Raw genomic sequence first — 25,739 nt, 5'->3', positions numbered from 1 at the left:
CCAGGTTTAAGGATATCAAGCTGCTCAAGTTGCCGATATCATTGGGAATGCTACCCTTCAATTTGCATTCGCTTAAAGAAATTTTTTGAAGCGATGTAGAGTAATTCTGAAAAGAAATAGGAAGATGAGCGTTTAACGGATACGTCCCAGGATGAATACATACCCCAAGATTTCTAAGATTACCTAAACAAGAAATGATGTTTACTTCTGGAGTTGAAGTGTCAACCGTCAAATTATTTTGGTATAAGCTAAGATACTCAAGGTTTGCTAAGGCACATATAGTTTGTTAGGAATAAACCCGGAAAATGAGTTGTCGGCAATGTCTACATGATTGAGCTTAGAAGCATTGGAGATAAAATTGGGACTCCGCTGAGTTTATTGATTCCTAAATATGTCTTTTGTAGGTTCGGAATTCCAAGGCCTATGTCTGCTGGGAGGCTGCCTGAGAGTTGATTACCGACAAGTGACAGTAATGTCATACTAGACATATTGAAGATTGTGGATGGAATGGGCCCATTGAGATTGTTAAAAGCGAGTGACAAATACCGTAAACTTTGAAGATTGCCAACCTCATATTCGGTTCGGTTCAATTTTTTTTCCTTTTTTTTTTACCCCTAATATTTATTGAGACCGGATAATATTATAGAGACCAAAATTTTAAATCAAATTTGCAAATCAAATAATGTGTCACTAATAGAAAATAAGTAAGTTAATCAACACCCAAGTAATAATCAAATCATCAACATCCACGTCATTTTATTTACAAAATTTGGTTTCCCTACCCATTGATACCTGAATAAAAAAAAATCTCCCTCTCTTTAATTGGGACCTGAATTCCATTCTAGGTAGAGAGAATTATTTCTTTAAAAGAATTCAAGTCTCAATTGAAGGTTGAAGAGGCCACTCTTGAAGAGACTGATAAGCGAGTTCCTCTTATGGCTGCTATGATTGCTCATACCACTAATTGTGGGTATGATGGTGGTTCTTCTTCTGGAACGAAAAATGGGATGCGTCTACTTATTTCACAAGAAGTATCTCAGCCTTTTGGATTCCCTAATTCCATCCCCTCTAGCAATCAGTCGTCACTTTTTCCATCTGGTTTTCCTGCACCATTGGCTTAGTCTTCGCAGATGGGATCTGGTACTTAGACCATCTCCAACCCTGACCTATAACCTAAATTTTCCCCTTTTTTTCCCCCCCCAAATCCACTCCAACCCAAAACCTAAACCAAACCTAAAACCTAAAACTTAAAATGAAGGCAAATATAGGTCACAAATTTAGCCCACAAAAGCTGCTGGGACCCACGGATGAGAGTGAAAAGTGGATCTTGTCCTGTAGCCAACGACTACTTTTCTTCATCGGGTGGTGGTGGTAATTGGACCGTTGGTTAATCCAACGGTCCACATTCAATTTTTTTTTGTTTTATATTTATATATTTATTGAATCCAACGGTTTAAATCGAATATAATCAAATCTAACGGTAAAAAAAAAAATCTAACGGTCCAAATTTAAATCCAATGGCTAGAATAATCTTAAAATTTCTGTGGTTTATTAATTGTCTTTTTTTTTTTAAGTTTATGTGGTTTATCATGATTTTCATGTATTGATTTAGTGATTTTTCAAAATTTATCGGAATTTAAATATTTTTAGGTTAAAATGTTCATAAAATTAATTTAGGATAGTCTACATATTTTTTTTTTTAAAAAAAAGTTAATTTAAAACAAAATAGCCTTAATTCATTTTTTGATAATCTGAGGCTCAAATTTTAGGCCAAAAGGGTTGGAGTAGAAAAACTATTTCTGGGCTAAAACCTAAATTTTCTGGGCTAAATATTTTTAGGTTTTAGGTCAGGGTTGGAGATGGTCTTACTATAACTTCAGAGGAAATAGCTTTAAGCCTGAAGGTAAAGGCAAGCGATTTCCGTCTGGTTCTAACCATCAGGGCACTTCTCAAAATGGTGGTGGATTCAATGCTTTTGGTTTTCAACCACAAGTCCCTCAAGTTGCAGTGGTGCGGATCCATGGAAAATTATTCGGAAGGTCACATGTAAAAGGTCACAAACATTTTTTAGACATATAATAATCTTAAAAATTAAATCATAATTTCATCATTCATAGTTTATATTGTTAGAGTATGAGTGTGATTCTTACAGTTTAGTAATAATCATTGTTATTTTAGATTGGTATAAAGAGGTCTTAATGTGTTTATAAGAGTTAATTCAACTTTTGTTTGGATTGAAACTCTATTGTTGGCTCGAGAATAGAACTCATACTTATACAAGGATTTGGTCTTGTATTCCTTGTAGGATTGTAATAGGGCAATCTATGTTTAGTATAAAAACATAAGCCACTGCTCTCACAAAACATATGCTCAATATTGAACTAAGACCTATTGTTAGTTTGAGTACTTTTGGTTTTGCAAGAGAGGAGAAGGTGCACTGTTTAGAAGTCTACTTTGGCTTCTTCTTCTGCTGCTTTTACGGGTTAGTTTGTCATTGTGTTTATCAAATTGTGATTTTAATACTTATATAAATTTGTGGTTCATGAGCTTAATCTCTTAACTTATATTTTGATAAGTTTAATCTTACATGTGGTATCAGAGCCTAAGATTTTTGCTCTTGAATTCAAATTGAAAGTATTAAATTAAAAGAGCAAAATACGTGACGGTAAATTAGCAGGGGTCAAGCTTAGTTTGTGAGAAATTTTGGACTTTGAATTGAGTTTCTTGTAATGAATATCATGTTTGCCGCATATAGTCTTGTAGCTTTGGCATGTTACTGCCAAACGAATGAAAGGATAATGAATCAATTCAATTTGATAGACTTCGATTATAAATATGGTGTGCGGCATTATACACAAGTTTCGTAAGTATAAATGGTTGAGTGTATTATTTCATATCGGGATCTTGGTATATATAATTTATGGAACAACACGCTTCTTATTGTCAATTATTGATTTTCAATTGGATTGATTTATGTCAAGTTTGGGTTGGAATTAATAGAATTGACTGCATATCATGTATTATTTATACGGTTCAAATCCGTGATATTAATTTTCGTCAAATATGAAAGCTTGTGGGTGCTATGGAGCAACACATACAAATGAATATATAAGGTAGATGTTTTATTGACTGCCTACAATGAGTCTTGCGACAATAAACTTTTAGCCATTTACAAAATGTATATTCCATTATGAATCGGAAAGCAAATAATTATTTTGTCATCTTACTGGAAAATCATAAGATTAATGATATGTAGCTGTCATTATTTTCTCCAATGACTTGCTTACAAATATGTATATAATTGATGATGGTGTTGACAATGAATTAAAGGTATGAAGATTTTTAATTTGGATTATTGTCAACTTATGTTATCATGTATAAATCTTAGGATTAATAGAATTGTTATTGTACATATGTCAATATATTGAATTGCATATGTCGATATTGGAGGCCATGGTTTTGTGTCTTGATGCATCTAATGGTTAGTCTAATAATTAACCTTTTTATTTGTTGTGGTTATTAAATTAATGGTTTGATATTAGACTAATAAAGCATTAATGCATGTGACACAATCGGTTTTGAGGCAAGAAGCTATTATTTGTAATTTTTATAAGGATTATCTTGAATGCAACTTGTGTATTTGTAATTATGAAATATTGGTTTTGAGGTTTCTTGGTTTGAGGACATTTATATGTTGTCTAACATATTCTAAGAGATACTAACGTTCATAATTTTTTTTTTACGGGAATTTGTGTTGACGAGATACGGGCCGATAACTTTTGACGATGATTTTGGTTCAGCAAACTTGTAACACTGGAGATTTACTTCAATAATCTGCAATATTACGGGATCCATGTGAATCTGGAGTGAAGGCAATCTGCATGGATGGTTCTCAAGCATTGATGGATAGTTTGTTTCGTTGATGTGGAGTCGAGGAATCTCAGTCGGGTTGACTAATACGGGTCCAGTGATGCATTTGGGTAACTCATTTCACTGTTTCACTGTTTCATGCATGATTAATTGTTCTCTTATATGCATGATTATAGTGTGATGAGTTAGAGCATGATGAATTAGGGCTTTTGTTATTTCGAGTATGCTTGTTTATTTATATATACTGTGAAGGCATGATTAAACTCGAAATCCCTATATAGATGCCAACTTGTGATTTATGTGAGATGTTTGAAATCATCTTTTGATATGTTTTATTGATTGCCTCAAGTGAATTTTTGCGGCTATAAAGTTGGGCTTTTCTAATGGTCGTGATTTCATTCTCATTATTATAAAAGTATATGTAAACATATATATGCATCTTTTTGAGTATGCGATTTATTCATTATTTTGGGCACATGATTTATGGTTGGCATATTATATCATTCATGGTGTATACTTGAAAATAAATAAATTAGGTTTTCAGTTTATATACCCTCTATGGGGTCATATATAGAATTGTTTGTTGTACATTCTTGTGGTGTTGACATTGAATTCACGATAGGAATTTTAATTTGGGTTACCGTCACCTTAGTTATTATGTACAACACAAATTGACATTGCCGAATGCATATTGATTTAACTTATGAATTCATAAGAAAGCATGTGCTTAATATTGTATTGTGAAAATCAAGGAGTTTAAGATGCATGGTTGTTGTATATGTATATTTGTGATTTCATTTATGATGCATGCTTCCGCTATTATGTTTTGGTTGAAATCACAAATAGGGAGGAAGATGAACTTTGAGTTCTCCAGAACAAATAGTGGTTTTGATTATCTCGTTTTAATCAAGACATGTTGTTGTGATATATATCTAGACATTATCAAAATTTGGTCGATCTTACTCGATGGATATTGAACTAGATATTGAACTAGTTAGGATCAAATTGAATGCAAAAATATTGTGCTTGCTATTCTGATTTTGATCATTGTTGAAACTAGTGATTTTGGGTTTATGTGAGATAAGTTTTTCCGAATGGATTGTGACTATCTTTTGATACATAGACTATTTGCATAATGGTTTAGGTGTATATGACTAAACTGAGATTATGCAATTGGTGAGGAATCAGGAACCAATTGGTTCATATCTCCGGTTTCTTTATTGGTTGTGCAATACATTTTGCTTATGCTTAAGTGGGAGAATCATATGTTCGAATGTAAGCATAAGGCTAAGAGTTAGGCCGGCCATTATAATTCATTTGGTTGAATTATTTGTGTTACTTAATTTGTTTAAGTAATGAGAAGGATCCTATTATGTCGGTTAGCATTCAAAAGGAAATGAATTTGGTTTCCATATGGATTCTGATTAGTCATTCATTGTGTTGGAATGATTTTTTAGTTAATATAGTTGCTATACCACATCTTTTACTTAACTTGGTTGTGTTGAGTATGGCCTAGATAAGTGGGAGCAAATTGGTTTGGTTTTGCTATATTGGTTCACATAATTACAAAGTGCAAATTAAGTATGTTGTGACTTTTGAGTTAATTCTGCGATGTAACAGAAAAGATTCTTAAGTTCAATACTTTAAAATGCATAGGTAAGTTGTATGTGAGGTTAAGCTTTTGTTATCCAAAAGATTTGGTGGCTATATGAGTGGGAGTAGACGTCTTGGTTTACTTTTGAGCTTAGATACATTGCTATGAACACAAACTGGACATTGTGATTTGTAAGTTAAATCTGTATATTGTGTTGCAGAGGCAATTATAAATTCATTGTTTTGGTTTATGTAAGCTGGTTGTGTCTATGTACTAGTGTGGTTGAAGAATGACTTATGTGATCACCCTTATATTGAATTTGAGATGATTATTTACTGTTGTGAATCATACTCAAGTGGGAGAATGTTAGAGTATGAGTGTGATTCTTACAGTTTAGTAATAATCATTGTTATTTTAGATTGGTATAAAGAGGTCTTAATGTGTTTATAAGAGTTAATTCAACTTTGGTTTGGATTGAAACTCTATTGTTGGCTCGAGAATAGAACTCATACTTATACAAGGATTTGGTCTTGTATTCCCTGTAGGATTGTAATAGGGCAATCTATGTTTAGTATAAAAACATAAGCCACTGCTCTCACAAAACATATGCTCAATATTGAACTAAGACCTATTGTTAGTTTGAGTACTTTTGGTTTTGCAAGAGAGGAGAAGGTGCACTGTTTAGAAGTCTACTTTGGCTTATTCTTCTGCTGCTTTTACGGGTTAGTTTGTCATTGTGTTTATCAAATTGTGATTTTAATACTTATATAAATTTGTGGTTCATGAGCTTAATCTCTTAACTTATATTTTGATAAGTTTAATCTTACATATATAACATTATAAGTTACCAAAATTGAAAACGCTGCATTATAGCTTCATTATGAATGAAAGAAAAAAAAAACATCTCTCTCAATATAAACCACAATGCTATCCCTTGACCATTGATCTCCTATTTGGTTACGCAATGGAATTTTCATAATATTCCTAGCAGAAAAGGACTTCCACTGAAACAGTAGCAACCGGTATAACCAAAGTTAATATAATTAGCTAAAACACATTATTATATACTCTATTCCTCCCCGTCTCCACTTTTTTGTTTGTTGTAATACTACCAATTTCTTTTGTTGTACCATAGATTGGGCATTAATATTTGAGCCTCACTACTTAGGCCTGATGTATGTAACAAGAGAGAAAACCCTTGTTCTATAAAAGGGATCATTCATCCTCACTTTAGAAGAGGAGAAAATCCTAGCCTCTCTAGCAACAAGCCTCCATAAACAATGTAACTTTCATTTTACATAGTGAAATTGGATTGACACTAGTGTGGATGTAGCCCTAACTTGGTGTAAACCATGATATATCGTTGTGTTCTTGTGCGTGTGTGTGATTTATGGTCGGATTTAGTGGTCCAAGATCTACCCAATTTTGTGCATCAACATCTTCTAATTGAGAAAATTCATTACTCGAATGCATATCATGAATATAATGCCCAAGTTGATCTTGAATTGCCAAGAGTTGACAAGTAGAATCGGAATAAAATTATGAAATCCCGCCCCCCGGATTTCACTATTTAAGTTTCATGGAATCGAGATCCGTTTGGATGGATATTGAGATAACTTGACATCAAGAATGTTTTCTTGCTTGGTTTCTTACAAGAGGAGGTATATATATATATATATGACTCGACCACCAAATTTTAACGATGATGTTCATCTTGGTTATGTTTGCAAGTTGGAGAGGTCGATTTAAAACAGGCTCCTTGTACCTAAAATGAACGATTTACCAGATTTCTTCTTCAGTTGGGGTTCAAATCGTCTTATGCAGATCGCTGCTGTTTGTTAAGCATGATGGTAAGTTGTCACTGTCTTATTATTATGTGTTGATGATATAATATTAACTGGTGATATGGTGCTGTTCAAGCTGTTGCTACTCGGTTGTCTAAAGAACTTGACATGAAGGAATTGGGAATTCTTGCTCACAGATTGAGTATCAACAGCAAGGTTGGTTTGTCACTCAGTCAATGACTCCATATGCATTACAGATTTACTGTAAGCTCATATGTTATTGTAAACCTTGCATCACTCGTCCGATATTGCTTATTTTGTCAGTTTAGGTTTGTCAGTTTATGCACAATCCTCTTGAATCTCATTTTGTTGCACTACTACGAAACCATTTATTAGTGTCGCTATGATAACCGACAAGAAACGTATATTACTGTCGGATATTAAGCAAAATCCGACAGAAAATGGATGCAGCGACGGATATAATAAGCGATAGAATTGCCAGCGTCAAGAAATGAATTTTCTGTTGGTTAAGGCTCTAAAACCGACAGAACTTATGTCGGATATAACTGATATAGAATATATTAATAATGAATAAATAAAAGCATTCTTTGTCGGATAAAACCGACATGGCACAATTTTGAAATTTGCTCAATGCTAGTGCTTTTAAAAAAAATTGAGAAAAATATGCACATGAATTACAAAACAGAGACCATTCTAACCATGAAACAAACTTAAATTTAAATTGACAAAATCCATTCTTCATCCATTAAAAAAATATATTTTAAATTTATTTGAATACATTGAATTTACTTAAATGTTTACACCAGGGCAAACAAAATCTAAAAAATAAAGTAAAAGAAACAACAAAACATTTGTTGACAACTTCATCTTCCTCAAAAGACTTGCACCTCTCAAACAACTTCATCTTTCTTAACTTCATCACAATTATTTAGGGCAGTATGCATACAAAAAAAAAAACATGAGTATAATGGAGACTATTAGATATATGGATGCAGAGACCATGCTCATTCTGGGTGGAGCATTTATACCTGTATTTCTGAGATCTGTGGATATCGTGGTTGGCGCTGCTCATTTTTCTTGTGGATCTAAAGTCTGACGTTGCTACCATTCCTTGTGTTCACCATCATCTCCAGTCGTCGTCTACAACACAAGCTTACGGACTAGGCTTGGATTTCACTATTGCATTTGTACTGGAATTAAGAAATTAATGAGAAAACGAGATCGATGCATTTTACCTTTGTGCGTCGACAAACCGAGACGGCTGAAATAAGTGAGCTAGGCTCGGGTCTAGATCCGGAAGTTTCTGACACGACACGAAAACGACACGAAAATAACGGGTTTCGGGTCAACACGATAATTTATCGGGTCATTATCGGGTGACCCGTTAATAACGGGTTCTTAACGGGTACGCGGGTAACACGTGGGTAACCCATTTTGACCCGTTAAGAAATAATTTATTTTGATAATTTTAAAGTTTAATTACTAAAAGATTTATTATAAAATACAATAGCCATATTAATATATACAATATATTCTATATTAAATATATAGTTTTGTATTATTATTCTATATAAGTTTTAAAAAAAAAAAGTTTTAGTCATTATTTTTTATTATTATGAGAGTTCCTTATTATCATTTCTAGGATACATTTTACTTAACATGTTGCTGTCCAAAATTAAAATAAACTAATATAGTATTTGTATAGGCAAGAACTAAGAAGACATACATACAAGTATGAAAAATGTGAAAGAATATATAAACACTCGTGATTCATCATTATTCCTCCACGAGTATGACACACCCCGTTCCGAAGGAGGGCATGTTGGCCGTCACGTGAGAGTGACGTAACCATTTGCACAGTACGGAAGCTTTAAGATACAATTTATAAGTTGATACACCCGAAGGTGAGTCCTAATTTTGTCCAATCTGTCAGAACACCGTCGAATTCCTCGTAGTCACCACACCCTTGTGATTCCTGAACCTGGAGGGGCGCAAAACCAAAATTGAGTGGGTCAGTAAAACAATTCTTTTCAAATCCAACTTTTCTCAAAACATTGTAACCCCTCTCCGTAAAACTTGTATACTTTCCCAGAAATGTAAAATATAAATATACATATACATTCTCAAAACTTCATTTTTACTATCTCAACATTTTTCTTTAACAATCATGCCATGCCATGTCTAATTCAACAGTTAAGTATGGATGCATCAACAATAATCATATCAGGTGCAAGAAAGTAATCAACCGGAGGCCCTCTAATAGCCCTGTACGGTTGAACCTAGAGCTCAAAATCTATCACTCTCACTCTGCCGGAGTCACCTCTGTGACCTGTCCGGCCTTCTGCACATAAGTCGAAACCACCTAATGTAGTCTGTACGACTTAATGGTTAATATTACGCTCTAGTGCTTTCTCATCAATCATATGTGCACATAATCTAAGGTCACCCACCAGTCGAAATCTCATTAACACTCTACGACTGGCCCGTCGCACCCACTCCGCGTGGACTGTGCGACCAGCATCTACTTGGATCCAAGGCGAGCGTGCGATGCGGTGAATACTATAAGCACTAAACCATGGTGCAGGATTTGAGCTCAATATACATCAACATCATCATAACAGTAATTAAATACTCACCTGATACTTACCTGTGCGTCCGCCGCACTAATTCATACATATGCATCATATATCAATTCATACTTTTCATATCATTTCATGCATGGCAAGTCAATTTACATTTCCATATATATTTCATATACTTCTATGCATGACCTTTCAATTCACGTTTTCATATAATTCTATATACCTTTCATTTAAAACATAATTTCATTCTAATTCAATTTCTGGGAAAACGTCAAGTATATATATATATATATACGGAAAACAAAACTGCCCACTCACCTGGAGTTCGCCCTACAACTCCCTAGCACAATACGCCAAGGCGTCATGACGATCGGCGCCTTGCACAACACCTAGTTCGCCGTGGTTTGGCCGGAAACTTCCTCGAAAGCCTCGGAGGTCGCCGGAAACTCGACTCCTAACTCGCCGGGGATTCGCCGGAAAAAGCCTCGAAAGCTCCGGCCAAACTTTGAACTTGTCGATCTCCGTGTTCTTACGTCCAAAAACTTCCAACGAAGTACTCCGAGCTTCCTTGGGACCTCACTAAGCTTCCTACGAGCTTGGTTTCACCTGAAATGGATACCATCGTGATCGTGGAGGTTCCAAGAGTTTGATGGTGGTCTTAACTCCGTCGTTGGTGGAAGTTTAAGGTTGTTTTGTGGTTGGTTTGTTCGAACGGAGAAGAAGAGTGACAGATAGAGTGAGAGAGTCGTGAGGGAAGAGAGAGAGAGACAACATGCAGAAAATAGGGAGAGGATTGAGGGGTGTGGGGATCCCACGTGGTCCTTTTCCAATCCCCAACTCCAAACCACAAAATTTTAACCTAAAAATCTAAGTTCCATCCTTATTAAATTCCATTTTATTTTCAAAACTTAGGAACCTAGATAATTATCAACTTGAGCTTCACATACTTAGTATTTCTTAAGGGCAATTTCGTCCATTCACAGCCACGAATGTAATATTTTGGAACGGGCTGTGACAGAGTAGATAATGGTTACACTTACATTATCGTTTAGATTTTTAAAATCCTCCAAACCTTCATGAATAATGTTTTTTATTTGAGGGAAAAATTAATAAAATTAATAATTATTATTGTATAAGTGTAAAAAATGTAAAAAAAATATACAATCACTCATAATGACAAACTTTACAACTTTCATGAAGGGGTCAGCTTCGAAATCCAACACTATAATTCATAAACCTTAAATTTATATTAAACCGTCAATTGCCATTTACGCTTTATTTTTCTTACTGAATTTCATTTTTAATATTTTCTTTTTTGAAAACATGATCATCTGGCGGATGTAAGAAGATGAACGGTTCAGATCTTTGATATCATGTTTCGATATTTATGTTTAACTGAAATATAAATCGATGTCATATAGTTTGTAGAAACTTTATAAACATCAGGCAATATTTTTACTTACCGTAAAACTCTGAATATAATATCAACGATCCAAACCGTTCATCTTCCTGCACCCTATAATAGATCAAGTTTTCAAAAAGAAAATCTGAAGAAAAAAAAAACAAAATTTGATGAGAACAATGAAGCGTAAATGTAAACAACAATCAATGGTTAAATTTTGATCTATGATTTATATGATTATAGTGGTGAATTACAAAGTTAAGCTCTTCATGAAAGTTGTAAAGCTTGTCATTACGAGCGTTTCTACATTTTTTTCTATATTTTTTTATACATTAATTAAAAAAATATTAAATACTTTAGGTAAGTGAAAATATACTTAAAAGAAAAGTGTTTTTATGTTTTGGATGTGACAATATGGTATGTATATACTTATTTAGTATTATGTTTTTCATTTGATTATTTATTGGTTTACAATATATTTTCCTTAACGGGTAACGGGTCGGGTCATATTACCTATTAATATTATCAGGTTGATTTCAGGTCGGGTCATTTTACCCGTTTATTTTAACAGGTGTTACACGACACTACCCGTTAAAATATCGGGTATGACACGAACACGAAAAACAAGATACGAATGCTATGTCTACTCGGGTCTACGAAGAAATGAAGGCAGATCTGTGTTCAGATTTGCAAGTTTCAGAATATGGAGCTGCAATACGAAACCAGAGAGAACCGATGGATGCTTTCGGCTTGGACGGATTGGTTTGACAAAAAAAGGGAAGCTTTGGTTTTGATTGCGAGCGAGTAAGGTTTTTTCTGAAAGCAAGAGGAATGGAAGAAATTGCAAGAGAAAGTGGAGAGAGATGGGGTAAACGGCTTATGAGGAATGACAACAATGAGAAAAAAGAAGTTGATAACTCAGCTTATATACTAACTTGCTAGGGTTTCTTGTGAAATCCCGTTCTTGGATTTCACTATTATAATCTACGTATTTGTATTATTGAGATTTTATATTACTTTTCGGGAATTTATATTAATTTATTTGAATTTGGATTTTAAATTAAACTAATGACGAAGTTTAAAGTTTAGAAATTAATTATTTAAAATTCGTAGACCTTCCGAGGTTACAATTTAAAATTTTGGGTAGAACTCGACCCTAAGAGTGCGTAGGTGAAAACCGTTCGCGAATCGGAGCTGAAACGAAGAAATTAGAGACGTTTTAGTTGTTAAAAAGAATTAAAAAAAGTTGAGAAGCTACCAGATGGCAATGGGGAAGAGGAAGGAATGGAGAGTGCGAGAGAGAAAAGGAAGGGGAGATCCAATCAGAGGGAGGAACAAGGAGGGAAAAGAGAAAAGAAGAAGAGAGAGAAAAAAGAAAGAAAGGAAAATGGGTGTTCCTCTCAACCCGACGGAAACAAGGGTTTCCGACTCCTTTCTCGGCCAAATTCTAGCCAACTACATTGATTAAACACCTGAGAAATACCCCACAACCTTCCCTCTTCCATTTTCATCAAAAAACTGATATCAATTTGGTCATATTTTGCGAGAATTGAAGCTGAGGGCTTCGTGGGGTGAACGGCAGTGATCCGCCAATTCTGAAAGGTGTTCCGATGACTACCACCACCAAAATGTTTCTCTTGGACCCAGGAGCAAACCACAAACAAGTATGGGCGCGATGGAGTTGAGAATGTGACTAATCGAAGCACACAATTTCAAGGGTTTCTGACGGATCGAGGTTGTTTTGAGGTGTTTCCCGGCTGAATTGGACTTCGGCCCAGATATGAAAGTTGTTCCTCTCATTGAACTCTACTTTCCTGTAAAATTTGAAGATTTTTTTTAAAATAGTTGAATTTTTCGGCAAGTCGGGGCGGCCGACCGCCACCCACGGCGGCGCGTGGCCAGTGGGTCGATGATGTCTACCTAAGTTCAATTTGATGCCCTGATTCCATAATTGATATCTGTATGATGTACTTTGATTGTTTGAAGTTAGTTTCATTATGATACATTACTTGATCAAAATATGAATCATCAATCCGACCGTTGGATCGTTATCAAACCCTATAGAATATAATATTTGAGGATAACAGGAACTGACGGATCAGGAATCCAACGTACAGATCTTCACGAATTAGATTTCTAAGTTAGTAAAATTAATTGTTAACCACCACCTAATTCTAGCAATTGGTGGAGATCCAACTGTCGGATCGCGATGAGATTTTAGTATGTTGTTCTTTGAGCATAATGTGGACCTTAAGAAGTTACTGATCTAAATCGTGATGTGCGAATCTTTCAGATTAAATTGCTAGGGTGTAGACCCCACTGTTAACTTGTGGTCAACAGGTCTTGAACTATTTGAATTACTAAAATTAGTATTACTAGAGACTCAGTGAAGCTTTACGGATTTGTCTTCGGTGAGTGACTTTAATATATGTGATATTGTGATTACGCGATTCTTTATATTAATATCCTTTGTGGATATGACATGGTTTTATAAATGTGTTTTCTGTTAAAATGTGATTCTTTTATAATTGGCCATTGATCTATTTTTATTAAATGTGATTTGATTCATGGATTGGTAATATTTGTGAAAAAGTGATTCGAATTGCATATTGAAATGTTTTGTAATCAAGGGCTAGTAAGGGACTATAGCCCTGCTTGGTTAATCCGTATTGGGGGGTCACTATCTACCTGATTATCTTGACCCTGCTTGGTTAATCAGCATTGGGGGGTCACTAGTGGTTCTGCTTGGTTAATCCGCATTGGGTGACCATACTATATATGGATCGCTCTTGGTTAATCCGCGTTGGGCGATCTTTATGGCCATGTATGCTTAGGAGTGATCATACTTGGTTAATCCGTATTGGGTGATCACTTACTGACAACTGTAGGAGTGACTTTGCTTGGTTAATCCGCATTGGGGGGGTTACTGCCTACTTGGTTACTTTTTCAGGGGTGTCTCTGCTTGGTTAATCCATTTTGGGTGGCCACTTCCTGTTTGGTTACTTATGTAGGCTTTGGCCGAACTACGTCCCTCTAGCCTTAGTTTTTAGTGTACATATGAACGATGGTTTTTGAGAATCTTGGTGGTTTGAATGGGAAAAGTCGTTGGATGTCTAGGTGACTCCTTCGGAGTTGTTAGAGACTTGACTTTGTTTCCATACTTACTTATATTTGAGGTCTATAAACTGTGATCGATGACCTTTCTTTTTATTGAATATCACATACTTGTATTATTGTCACTCACCCGAGCTTTGTAGCTTAACCGAGTTCTGATTTGCCAGTGCACCATTCCCTTGATATAGACACTAATTTTACATATGTCAGGTATGGGTAGATTACAAGAAACCGTTTGGTATTTTGGTTCCATTGAGTGGTCCAGAATCCGATGTTGTTGGATTCTGTTGAGTGGTCCGGAATCCTTGCTTTCGCTCATTCCCATAAATTAGTCTAGAACCCTAGATTCGAGTGAATGAGAATTACTCACAATAGATCTTGTGAATACAAATTAGAATTATCATGTTTATTACTCATAATCCAAGTATGGAATTATATAGAGTTCCTTTGTTAAATTCGTGAAATGATATGTTATTGCATTGATTGATTAATGTAATTAAATGAGAAGATCGTGCATCTTTGATTCATGAATTGATTAATTGATGGGATTGTGGAACGACACTGGATATGATTATTATTAGTATGTTTGTTTTAGTTGATCGATGTGGCTAGAAAATAATATTGTGCTTTGTTGATTCTTTAATATGTTACATGCTATGTATTGTGATTTTATGTCACATCTCCGCCCGGGTTGGATCATTTCCCGAGGCCGCTCCACCACCGTAGCACGATATTGTCCGCTTGAGGCCCTGACCAAGCCCTCACGGTTTTGTTTCTGAGAACTCACGAGCAACTTCTCAATGGGTCACCCATCTTAGGATTGCTCTCACACGAACTTGCTTAACTTCAAAGTTCCGATGGAACCCGAAGCCATTGAGCTCCCAAAATGCCTCGTGCTAGGTAAAGATGGGAAGATACATATAAGGCTTCCAGGATCCACTCCCCTAGGCGATGTGGAATGTTACATTTTATGTGGAGAAACATGATAATTTATGCGATGGATGAAGTGGAAATATTAATGGTCGTGTGAGATTGTTATGTAACCCTGAACCTAGAAATTTCAAGCATGTCAAGTTCTATTAATTGATTGATGAGTGCTATGATTTTTCACTTAAAAGTACTGTGATAAAAGTTGAGGATAATATTTGGATGAACTACGAATGACTTGATCCCTATGTAGGGTACGTAGGCAATCTAACGAGGAGGTTAGATGCAGCCATAAAGTGTATGAAAAATTTCTACGTGGTTGGATCATGAGTTGTGTTTGCTCATATCCCGGAGGCGGGGTATGTTAGAGATACGAATACTTAGTGACGTCATGTGTCGATCCTAGACGTATGTCGGAATCGGCCTGTGACATTTCTCTCACACGGGAATCTCAATGAACAACAAATTGAAAAAATTTTGGCGTAAAAATAATAAAATAATCAATTTCTGTCTGTTATAACCGCTAGAATACTAAAATAATAACCATAAGAAACTAAAATAATAAAATAGTCAATTTATGTTGGTTATAACCGCCACCATTAACTTAAAAACCGTCAAAATCTGTTAAAAATATTTTTTTTAAAATAATTCAAAAATACTGGCGGTTATAATAATTTTATGGCTGTTGCATCCAACACTAAATATCCGTTAGGAATTTATGTCGGATATAACCGATAAGATTTCATTGTTATCCGACACTAACTGAATGATGTGTCGGATATCTTTTATCCACATAATGGCTTATTAAACCGCTACAATAATCCGATATCTAAAGATAATATTATAGTAGTTTTGTGGAACTGTTACTACTACTCCAAAAATCTTATCCTACATTCCTCAAAATTGTTTTTGTTTTTGTTTTTAAATTATAGAAAGTTTGGAGTGTAAACTAAGATTTTTGAAATCTAAATAACAATTTCATTTGTTGCAATAAAGAGGATGTTGCGATATGGGTAATGTTAGGATGACTAACTTTTTGTAAACTAAATGATATTAAAGTTAATGGTATGATTTAGTGACACATCACTTAATTTACAAAGTTAGTTTATAAATTTAGTCTACTTAGCATTATCCTTAGGTCCCTTACACGGTATGGACCGATTGATTTGAAGGTTCGTACCGATGTTGATTAGGTTGGTGATCCTAATAGTGGTCGAGTAACAACTGGCTTTGTTGTGTCCCTTGGCTCTAATCCAGTTATGATAAAAAGTTTTAGAGCTCATTTAAATGTGCTTTTTAGAAACGTATTTTCTCTCCTTCCAGTCATTTTAAAATCACAACAAAATCACCGATGGTGAGCTCCCTTTAACCGTCTTTACAATTGGACCGGCAAAGAAAAGACTCAGTGGCGGAAAAATGAAAGAAGACGCCGCACCAGCAGCAGCAGCAGCAGAGGACTCTTCCTTCACGTCATGCAAAGACGTTCCCAATCTCCTCTCCTCTTTCGTCGACACCTTCGTCGATTTCTCCGTCAGCGGCGGCCTCTTCCTCTTGCCCCAAACCCCCAATCATCCCCTTCCCGTCTCCCCTCAAAATCACCAAAATGCCCTCACTGCCTGCCACAGTTCCAACGATCCCCTGCCCTTGCGCCCACCACTCCAAACCTATTACCCCCCGCAGGACCGGTTGGTCGCGATCGGCGATCTCCACGGCGACCTGGAGAAGACCAAGGAATCGCTAAGGCTTGCTAAATTGGTTGACCCGGAGTCTGGTAAATGGGTCGGAGGGTCCACCACCGTGGTCCAGATTGGCGACGTGCTGGACCGGGGCGGCGACGAGATTAAAATCCTCTATTATCTCGAGAAATTGAAACGAGAAGCCGCCAGGTGTGGCGGCACGGTGATTACGATGCACGGCAACCACGAGATCATGAATGTGGAAGGAGATTTCAGGTATGTGACCCGCAAGGGTTTGGATGACTTCAGGGTTTGGGCTGACTGGTATTGCATTGGGAACCGAATGAAATCGCTCTGTAAAGGGTTGGAAAAGCCGAAGGATCCCTTTGATGGGGTGCCCTTAGGGTTTAAGAATGTGAAGGAAGAGTTTGCTCATGGGTTTAGGGCTAGAATTGCAGCATTGAGGCCATCGGGTCCAATTTCGTCGCGGTTCTTGTCCAACAATGTGGCTGTGTTGGTTGTGGGGGACTCTGTTTTCGTCCACGGCGGGCTTTTGGGTCAACACGTTTCATATGGTCTGGAGAAGATCAATGAGGAGTTGAGGGAGTGGATTCATGGGTTGAAGGGAAGAATCGCGCCTGAGTATTGTCGTGGTGCTAATTCTGTGGTTTGGCTGAGGAAGTTTTCACATGAATACGAGGATAAGTGTGATTGCTCAGCACTTGAACATGTTTTAGCTACCATTCCGGGCGCAAAGAGGATGATTATGGGTCATACAATTCAAGAGTTTGGGATTAATGGTGTTTGCAACGAGAGAGCAATTCGGATTGATGTAGGGATGTCGAAGGGGTGTTCAAATGGCTTGCCTGAAGTTTTGGAGATCAAAGGGAATTCCGGTTTGAGGATACTGACTTCAAATCCACTGTACGAGAACAAGAAAAAATCTACTGTGCGTAATGAGATACCTGCATTTTTGCCGCAAGGACCGAAACAAGTTGAAGTGAAGGCTTAACTGTTTGAGTATTTATCCTAAACCTGATTATTCCTATTTAAAACAGATATGAATTTGTATTCTGTTGAACTATTATTCAGCTGTCTCTGGCAGTGTAGATAATTAATTATCAATAGTTCAAGTTGGAAACTGAATCAGTACTGAAACTTTGGTATTTTTCAATTTGTTACTATAGCTGTTTTGTTTCTTCAATGTGAAACATTCGTACTATCCCTTTCATCGAAACTGTTCTCTAGCTGAAATGTGGAGATGTGTAAAAGTTTAGTTTTGTAGTGTTTTCCATGTTTCTACTGTTTGTTAAACTTTCTGGCGTTGCTTGTGCTTGCGTATTCTTCTTCGCTGTCATTTTATCTGACCTATAGGCTTTTTTTGATGTGTTGTTGATTAGTCGTATCCTGACTTCGTCATATCTGCTGGAGGATAAGGATTGTTTTCTTGATATGCTTCCATATTGATTCTGATCGTTATCTCTGTTTAAACATTAAACTTGAATGCTCTTTTCAGCTTGTTTTGTTCACAGTTTTTCCGTAATGATTGATTTCAAAATAGACGTTATCTTGAAATATGGTTGTGTTTGAGTTCAATCTAAGCAAGCTTCAGAGATGTTATCGTGAAATAGAAAGAATTTTTCAAGAGCATGCTGTATTGCACTTATCCTTGCAGTTCTTCAGCTGCCATTATCACTCTTAGCCTTCTTTGTTTGGAAAACTGCCTCTACCTCAAGCTCGCCTGCAAGCTCCTGCTCACCAGGTATTAGAAAATTATAAGAAAGTTATAGAACTAATGAATGCGATAGCACCTGGAGTTGAGTTTATTCAAATTTAGTGATGTCTGTTTAAGCTGAAACAGATATGAGTTTGGGATTTAACCCCAGATAGTGCTTAAAGTGTCGATTGGCAAAGATAGAATGCAGGACACGGACACGGAAAGTCTTGTAACTTTACCTTCATTAATTCCTGAGGCGACATTTGTTTAATGGATTGGATCGATATATTCAACCATTTAGTGGAGACTAGAGATGATCAATGAAGTTGATAACGAACCATTGATCATCCAATTTTCTTGCTTAGACCTCTAGATTGCATTTGGTAGCTCCGGTAAATCGGCATACGGTTTTCTTGTTTTCGAGTTGTGAACAGGTAATAAACAGAGTTTGTTTGAAGTTCTGCAAGTGTTGTATGGGGAAGGAACAGAGCACAGGCTGTATTCTATAACGTCAAAACAAATTCTAAGATCTTGATTCTTGACATAACCAATGTGATTAGTTCATGCTGAATTTTATTTAGGAGTAATACTTAGGACCCATTTGGTTCGCGAATTAAGGGATCGAAAATGAGTATGAAACACTTGCTTATTTACTTTTCATTACAAGCAGTGCCCGCCTAGCGCTACCTAGGCGGCTGACTACCGCCACAATAAACTTTGGGCGTTTAAGAAATGAAAGGCATGTGCTTAGACCCGTTTAAGAACCCGCCTAGGTCGTGATTCTTAGTTAAACAAAAAATAGACAGTTTTCTATTTTCCATTTATCTTTTAAATAAATTGAAAGAGACTTGTTAGATACTTGGATGAACACTAATTATATGCTTGAAAGTGAATTTGAAACAAATTACTATACTTAGTACTAGTGATATTTCTCTTCACTTGTAAGTGAAAATTTTTAGTTTCGATTCTCTCCAAACGCGAATTTTGAACCAATAATTATGGTTAGCCTATTATGAGATTTATTACACTTCCTAACTCCTAACTCCTTAATGATATTTTAATGTAAATAATATCGAAGACATTCAAAAATATTCTTGTGTATTAGTACAGAAACTCAAACTAGACATTGGAAAGAAAATAAAAGATGGTTCCTAGTTATCATTTCCCAGTTTCTAAACAAGGGGATGGAACGTATAGGAATATGCATGGGACCTCTTCCAACATGGAAAAATAATAATTAAATTTAATGCATCACTAACCTTTTTCCCTCGAAGCATCACTAGTTATGCTTTGGTTTGTAAACTTTGACATCCAAATGCCAAAATGGGACCAACTTGCAGTAAAGCCTTTTACTGAGATTATACGAACAAATGACTGAACCAAAATATATTTATTTTTATGGGATCATGTATCACAGGTTATGTTTAGAAAAAAAATTTAGACATCGTTTGGTTTGTAGGATTGATTGAAATAGATAACTCATATTATTCAAGTTCAAAGTGTGTTGAAGTAAAGAAATGAAAATTTTGTGTTCAACTTAAACATAAAAGATGGATTATTGATTAAGAAAATTTATACGTTTCCATCCTCCAACAAAATGGTAGGATCCGAAGGGGTTAGTTTCTCTTGCTTGGTCCTCTTTTAATCCCTACAAAATGAAAGGTATATCGAAGGTCAAGGTAAATATACCTTGTATATAGGTACAAAACCGCTATATGCAAGGGATAGGTCTCATTTTGAGGGGATAAAATAGGACCTGGATCCTACCAATTTGTAAGAGGATTGAAAGTATAAGTTTTCTTAATGAGTGATCATTGCATATAGTATTGAAGGTATAAATTTTCTTCTTATACTCTAGACCCTAAACCTTCAATATGCCTTAAATATAATGGGTTATGTATTGTAATTCAATCCCAAATATCAAATATGCCTTATTATATTATATTGTTCAGGGAGTTGATAAGCTAATATGTTGGGCTGAGGAATAAGTAATTCAAGGGAAGTAACTTACTTTGTAGTTGATAGCTAATTTTGGGATCTTGGTTCTTTCTAACCGTCTTGTGCGAGTTTAGAGGATAAGGCTATCGTTGTAGTCCGACAACCAAATCTTATGTGTAGTTAGACTTGCCTAATCCATTTTCATCATTTCATTAAAAAAAATTGTGTTAGGATATTTTTCTTCTTAGTGTTAGAAAGTAGAATATGTCCCAACTCTCAAGTTTAAATCAATCCTCTAGCGTTGATAAAAGAAAATGTTAGGTTGATAGTAGCATACCGGCCATGTTATATTTCAACAGAGTTGATCTGAAAAGGCCTCAAATTAGTCTCTCTCAGCATTAATTCCGGTTGACAAAATTGGAAAAGCAAAACAGCTAAATAGTACTGGTAACAGTTAGGGATGTAGAATCCCATTCAATAATAATAATAATCATTGAGCTGCAAAGCCGGTGAGTATGGAGAAATTTTTTTAAGTTCTCAGTATTTAAACGGATATTCTAAATGTTTTAAAATAAGTAGAGGGACACGGAAAAATATATTATTTTTTTAACTAGTATCATGACATGTTGAGTAACACTTGAATACTCACTGCTGGAACGTTGCATCATTCTACAGTCCTAACACCGTTTTCCAATATTAATGTCAAACCCTCAATTAATGAACAAGGCCTAAGCCTCCCAGGCAGCTCATCAAACATGCTATATATAACAAGGCCCGAGGAGCTGATAAAAAGCACCAAAACCAAACGATACGTTTGGATTAAGCACTTTTGCACTGTTAGTATATCCAGCGGTAGCATTAGAAAGGGCTTAATTCTCAATGCAGATTTCTGTTGCTTTCCAAGGGGCTCTTCTGGGTCTCTGGTTCTGCTTCTTTGCTGCAAGCTTCTGCTATACCAATGGAGAGACCATTGAGGTAGCTAGAGAACAAGCAGCAGCCAAAGCTTTTTCAGGTAATCTATATACATATATAGAGAGTTTCCTTTAAGAAAAACCAAGTATTTCAAAGAAACATTAAAATGACAAGAATTTAATTTAATGGTTAAATGGTTTTGTATTTGCATGGTTTTCAGCAACGTTAATTTTTTAGAGAAGACATAAATAGTAAATACTACATGGTTCAAAACATTTGGAATACATTGCTGAGTGAACCGCCAGTTAAATCTCCCTATACATGAGTAAATATATATAGCAAAAAACAATTTCAAAACTAATGTTAGTTCCCTTTTCCATTAGTCTAATGTGTGATTAAGTAGTAGTTTTTTAATAATCATTTTGATGTAGTCTTCGTTATTAGTTAATCATATATTTGTTTTTTTCCTCATACGTAATAATCTTATGCATGTCTCTGTGTCTATACTATGTCCATAATGAAGAGTTGCAAAAAGCAGAAGCCGCAGAAGTCAATGAAGAAGAGAAATTTAAAGTGCTTCCACACAAGCCATTCTTCAAGAAGCCACCTCTCCCTAAGATTCCCATTGTAAAGAAGCCATTTCCACCAGAGCCCTTTTTCAAGAAGCCATTGCCACCCCACATCCCAATCTACAAGAAGCCACTCCCGCCACCAGTTCCGGTCTTCAAGATTCCTCCCTTTAAGAAGCCTGATTATCCGCCGGTTCCGGTTGTGGAAGTAAAGCCATTTCTGAAGAAGCCATTTCTTCCTCCACTTCCAAAATTCAAGAAGCCAATTCTACCACCTATTCCTGTTTACAAGAAGCCACTTCCTCCACCAATTCCAGTTTACAAGAAGCCGTTTCCCCATCCTGTTTTCAAGAAGCCGATTCCAACATTCAAGAAGCCGCCATTTCCTCCACATCCATTCCTTGGGAAGCCATTTCCTTCTATTGTTCCCTAAAGCTAGATTAGCTCGTTTCCCCTTCCAAATAAGTGATGATTAGCGTAGAAAGGTATTTATGAGTATATAATAAAGTCCTACATGGATTGTAACTTTATTATCTTGAGATTTTGTGTTGTGTTATTGTACTTGTTTAGTTTTGCTGTTATGCAGCTACCTTGTAATACAAGCTTTGCATTTATAAAATAAAATCTGAATGAGATCAGCAGCACATTGATATTTCCTGAATTAATACGCATATGGTGACTTCAACCCTTATGAATGAGATAAGCAGCAAATTGATATTTCCTGAATTAATACTCATATGGTGAGTGGCAAAAGAAGCTAAGAACTTGCTCAATTTTTGCAAGCAAGCAAAGAACCTTTTTTTAATAATGAAATAAATCTGAACTACTAGTTCTTTTTGTGCGAGATTCAGAGAGACGGATCAGCAGCCCATGCTATCCTAAAACTTGCATCTTATCATGACATGTGTTAAATTTTCTTGCAAAAGACATCGGTACAAGTAGGAATGGAAAATTCTTGTAATATTTTTTATTAATTTTCCAATGTAGTGTTTTCCTACCCCTGAATAATTAGAATTCTGTCGCATGCTAAAATGTTTGGTGCACACGCTCAAGCGCATTTGAGTCACCTTGAGAACAAGGTTGCAAGCTTGAACGTCTAGTACAATGAACCGGAATAACCTAATTACTTATAAGCACATGCAAGGTTCATTCTTTCCTGATGTGTGCTTAATACCCGTAACCTATGACAAATTGGGTGGCGTAAAACATATGTAGCCGTTAGGCTTCACATGTAAGATGAACTGCTACCCATGTCTGCAATGCATGGGCTTGTTGCTGATTTTACGCATTTCCAGCTGTTCAATCCTTTTCAGCCATATGTTCATCACGATATTATTCCCCCTTGGTAGGACATTGTAGGGCCATGTTACATTTTTTAACTAAACTTGTCAAGATTGTCCCCCTTACATTATTATTTCACAACTTTTTTCTTGGACGATATTATTTCTCAACTTCTCAACTTCTCAACTTCTCAACTAAGTAGTCTATAATAGACAGTCATATGCTACTTTACATCCTCAACTGGTGGTAGACTGGTAGTCATACCACCGATTTTTCTCCCAGACAAGCACTTGCCCTTAACCAAACCTTTGGGAGCAACACTTTGAAATCTTAGAGTTATCAATGCAGTTTGCCAAAATAGAGTTAATTTCTTGATATATTAGATGATTATTTCTCATTACAAGATGAACATATATATAGGGAAAGAAAGAAGACATAGGACCTAATTTTGCCTAACTTGCCTAACTTGCCTAACTTACCTAACTTGCCTAATTTACATAAAGAAAGTTGACTAGCCTAACTTCACTAGCCATCCAATACTCATGGCTGCTTTTAGTTGACACTCCCCCTCAAGTTGGTGCGTAAATATCTCGAATGCCCAACTTGCTGAGTGAAAGATGGAAAATCCTACTTGACACTGCCTTTGTTAAAATATCTGCTAGCTGGTCATCACTCTTCACATAAGGCAAGTTAATGGTACCATCAACCAACCTTTCCTTGATAAAGTGCCTATCCACTTCAACATGTTTAGTACGATCATGTTGAACTGGATTATGAGCAATGCTAATGGCAGCTTTGTTATCACAATAAAGTTTTGATGGCTTTGCAGAATTAAAACCTAATTCTCTCAACAAAGTCCTGAGCCATAACAATTCTTGCACACCATGTGCCATACCTCTAAATTCAGCTTCGGCACTGGATCTAGCCACTACATGTTGCTTCTTACTGCGCCAAGTAACTAGATTTCCTCCAACAAATGTAAAGTATCCAGAAGTCGATCTGCGATCAGTTACTGACCCAGCCCAATCTGCATCAGTGTACCCTTCAACTTCTTGATGTTTGTGATTGGAAAACATCAAGCATTTTCCAGGGGCAGACTTCAAATACCTGAGAATGCGTTGTACAACATCCATGTGGGCTTCACTTGGCCTGTGCATAAATTGACTCACTACACTTACAGCATAGGCTATGTCAGGTCGTGTATGAGACAAATAAATCAACCTCCCAACTAATCTTTGGTACCTTTCCTTGTTAGCTGGAACTTGATCATGATAGTCTCCCAATCTATGGTTTTGCTCAATTGGTGTGTCTGCAGGTTTACAAGCTAACATCCCAGTCTCAGTTAATAAGTCTATAACATATTTCTTTTGAGAAAGAAAAATGCCATGCTTTGATCTTGCAACTTCAATACCCAAGAAATATTTCAAAGTACCCAAGTCCTTCATTTCAAATTCCTTGGCTAGATACTTTTGAAGTTTTTGAATTTCCTCGACATCATTACCTGTAACCACCATATCATCCACATAAACAATTAAGGCTGTAAGTTTACCTCTATCATGCTTAAGAAATAAGGTATGGTCAGCTTGAGTTTGCTTGAACCCATAACTTTTCATTGATTGAGCGAACCTGCCAAACCATGCCCTTGGTGATTGTTTCAATCCATACAAGGACTTTCTTAACCTGCATACTTTGCCAATATCGCAAACGGTAGTGAATCCTGGAGGAAGATCCATGTATACCTCTTCATCCAAGTCTCCATGTAAAAATGCATTTTTTACATCAAACTGTCGTAGAGGCCACCCTAGATTTGCTGCCAATGACATAAGAACCCTAATAGTGTTGATCTTTGCTACCGGAGCAAAAGTCTCCTGATAATCAATGCCATAGGTTTGAGTATAACCTTTGGCTACCAGTCTAGCCTTGTACCTCTCCACTGAACCATCAGCTTTATGCTTCACTGTGAACACCCATCTACACCCAACAGGTTTCTTGCCTTCAAGAAGTGCAACCAGTTCCCAAGTGGAGTTTTTTTCGAAGCGCTTCCATCTCTTCAATCATAGCCTTTTTCCATTTTGGATCTTTAAGAGCATCCTGTAACTTATTAGGAACTGAGACTGATGACAATTGGTTTGCAAAAGATATATAAGAGTCTGACAAGCGATGAGATGAAACAAAATTAGATATAGGATATTGAATACCCTTTGTAGAAGAATGACCATAACGAACAGGGGCTATCCCTCGATTTTCTCGAATAGGATAACGAGAACCCTGAGACTCACGATGTGGTTCATTTGAATCATTTGGACCATCACTTAATGAAATCTCATGATTGGACTCATCAAATATAGTAGG

The 25,739-nt window shown here is 36.1% G+C and overlaps 2 protein-coding genes and 1 long non-coding RNA gene across 3 annotated transcripts; 2 read left to right on the top strand and 1 right to left on the bottom strand.

Annotated features, from left to right (window-relative positions):
• Positions 1 to 9,136: 9,136 nt before the first annotated feature.
• LOC139197528 (uncharacterized) lies at positions 9,137 to 10,429 on the bottom strand. Its single transcript, XR_011582980.1, has 2 exons — positions 10,170 to 10,429; positions 9,137 to 9,250 (listed from the first exon to the last, which is right to left on the bottom strand). It is a non-coding gene; the product is annotated as an uncharacterized lncRNA (long non-coding RNA).
• A 6,089-nt stretch (positions 10,430 to 16,518) lies between these two features.
• Positions 16,519 to 18,128, top strand: LOC114825959 (shewanella-like protein phosphatase 2). Its single transcript, XM_029105125.2, has one exon. The coding sequence runs from the start codon at positions 16,711 to 16,713 to the stop codon at positions 17,980 to 17,982; it is 1,272 nt and encodes a 423-aa protein (XP_028960958.1). The 5' UTR covers positions 16,519 to 16,710; the 3' UTR covers positions 17,983 to 18,128.
• Positions 18,129 to 21,405: 3,277 nt separating this feature from the next.
• LOC114825958 (proline-rich protein 4-like) lies at positions 21,406 to 22,767 on the top strand. The gene is made up of 2 exons (XM_029105124.2): positions 21,406 to 21,637; positions 22,061 to 22,767. Exons 1-2 carry the CDS (start codon positions 21,505 to 21,507, stop codon positions 22,537 to 22,539), a joined length of 612 nt encoding a protein of 203 aa, XP_028960957.1. The 5' UTR covers positions 21,406 to 21,504; the 3' UTR covers positions 22,540 to 22,767.
• Positions 22,768 to 25,739: the final 2,972 nt, after the last annotated feature.

Source organism: Malus domestica, chromosome 07 (assembly GCF_042453785.1).
Source record: "Malus domestica chromosome 07, GDT2T_hap1".
Lineage (NCBI taxonomy): Eukaryota > Viridiplantae > Streptophyta > Magnoliopsida > Rosales > Rosaceae > Malus > Malus domestica.
The sequence above is the reverse complement of the archived record's forward strand: the minus strand, read 5'-3'. Positions and strand labels throughout refer to the sequence as shown.

Coding starts and splice junctions, on each gene's coding strand:
- LOC114825959 (XM_029105125.2), top strand. CDS start 16,711: ATGAAAGAAGACGCCGCACCAGCAGCAGCAGCAGCAGAGGACTCTTCC.
- LOC114825958 (XM_029105124.2), top strand. CDS start 21,505: ATGCAGATTTCTGTTGCTTTCCAAGGGGCTCTTCTGGGTCTCTGGTTC. Junction 21,638..22,060: donor AGCAGCCAAAGCTTTTTCAG/GTAATCTATATA, acceptor TCCATAATGAAG/AGTTGCAAAAAGCAGAAGCC.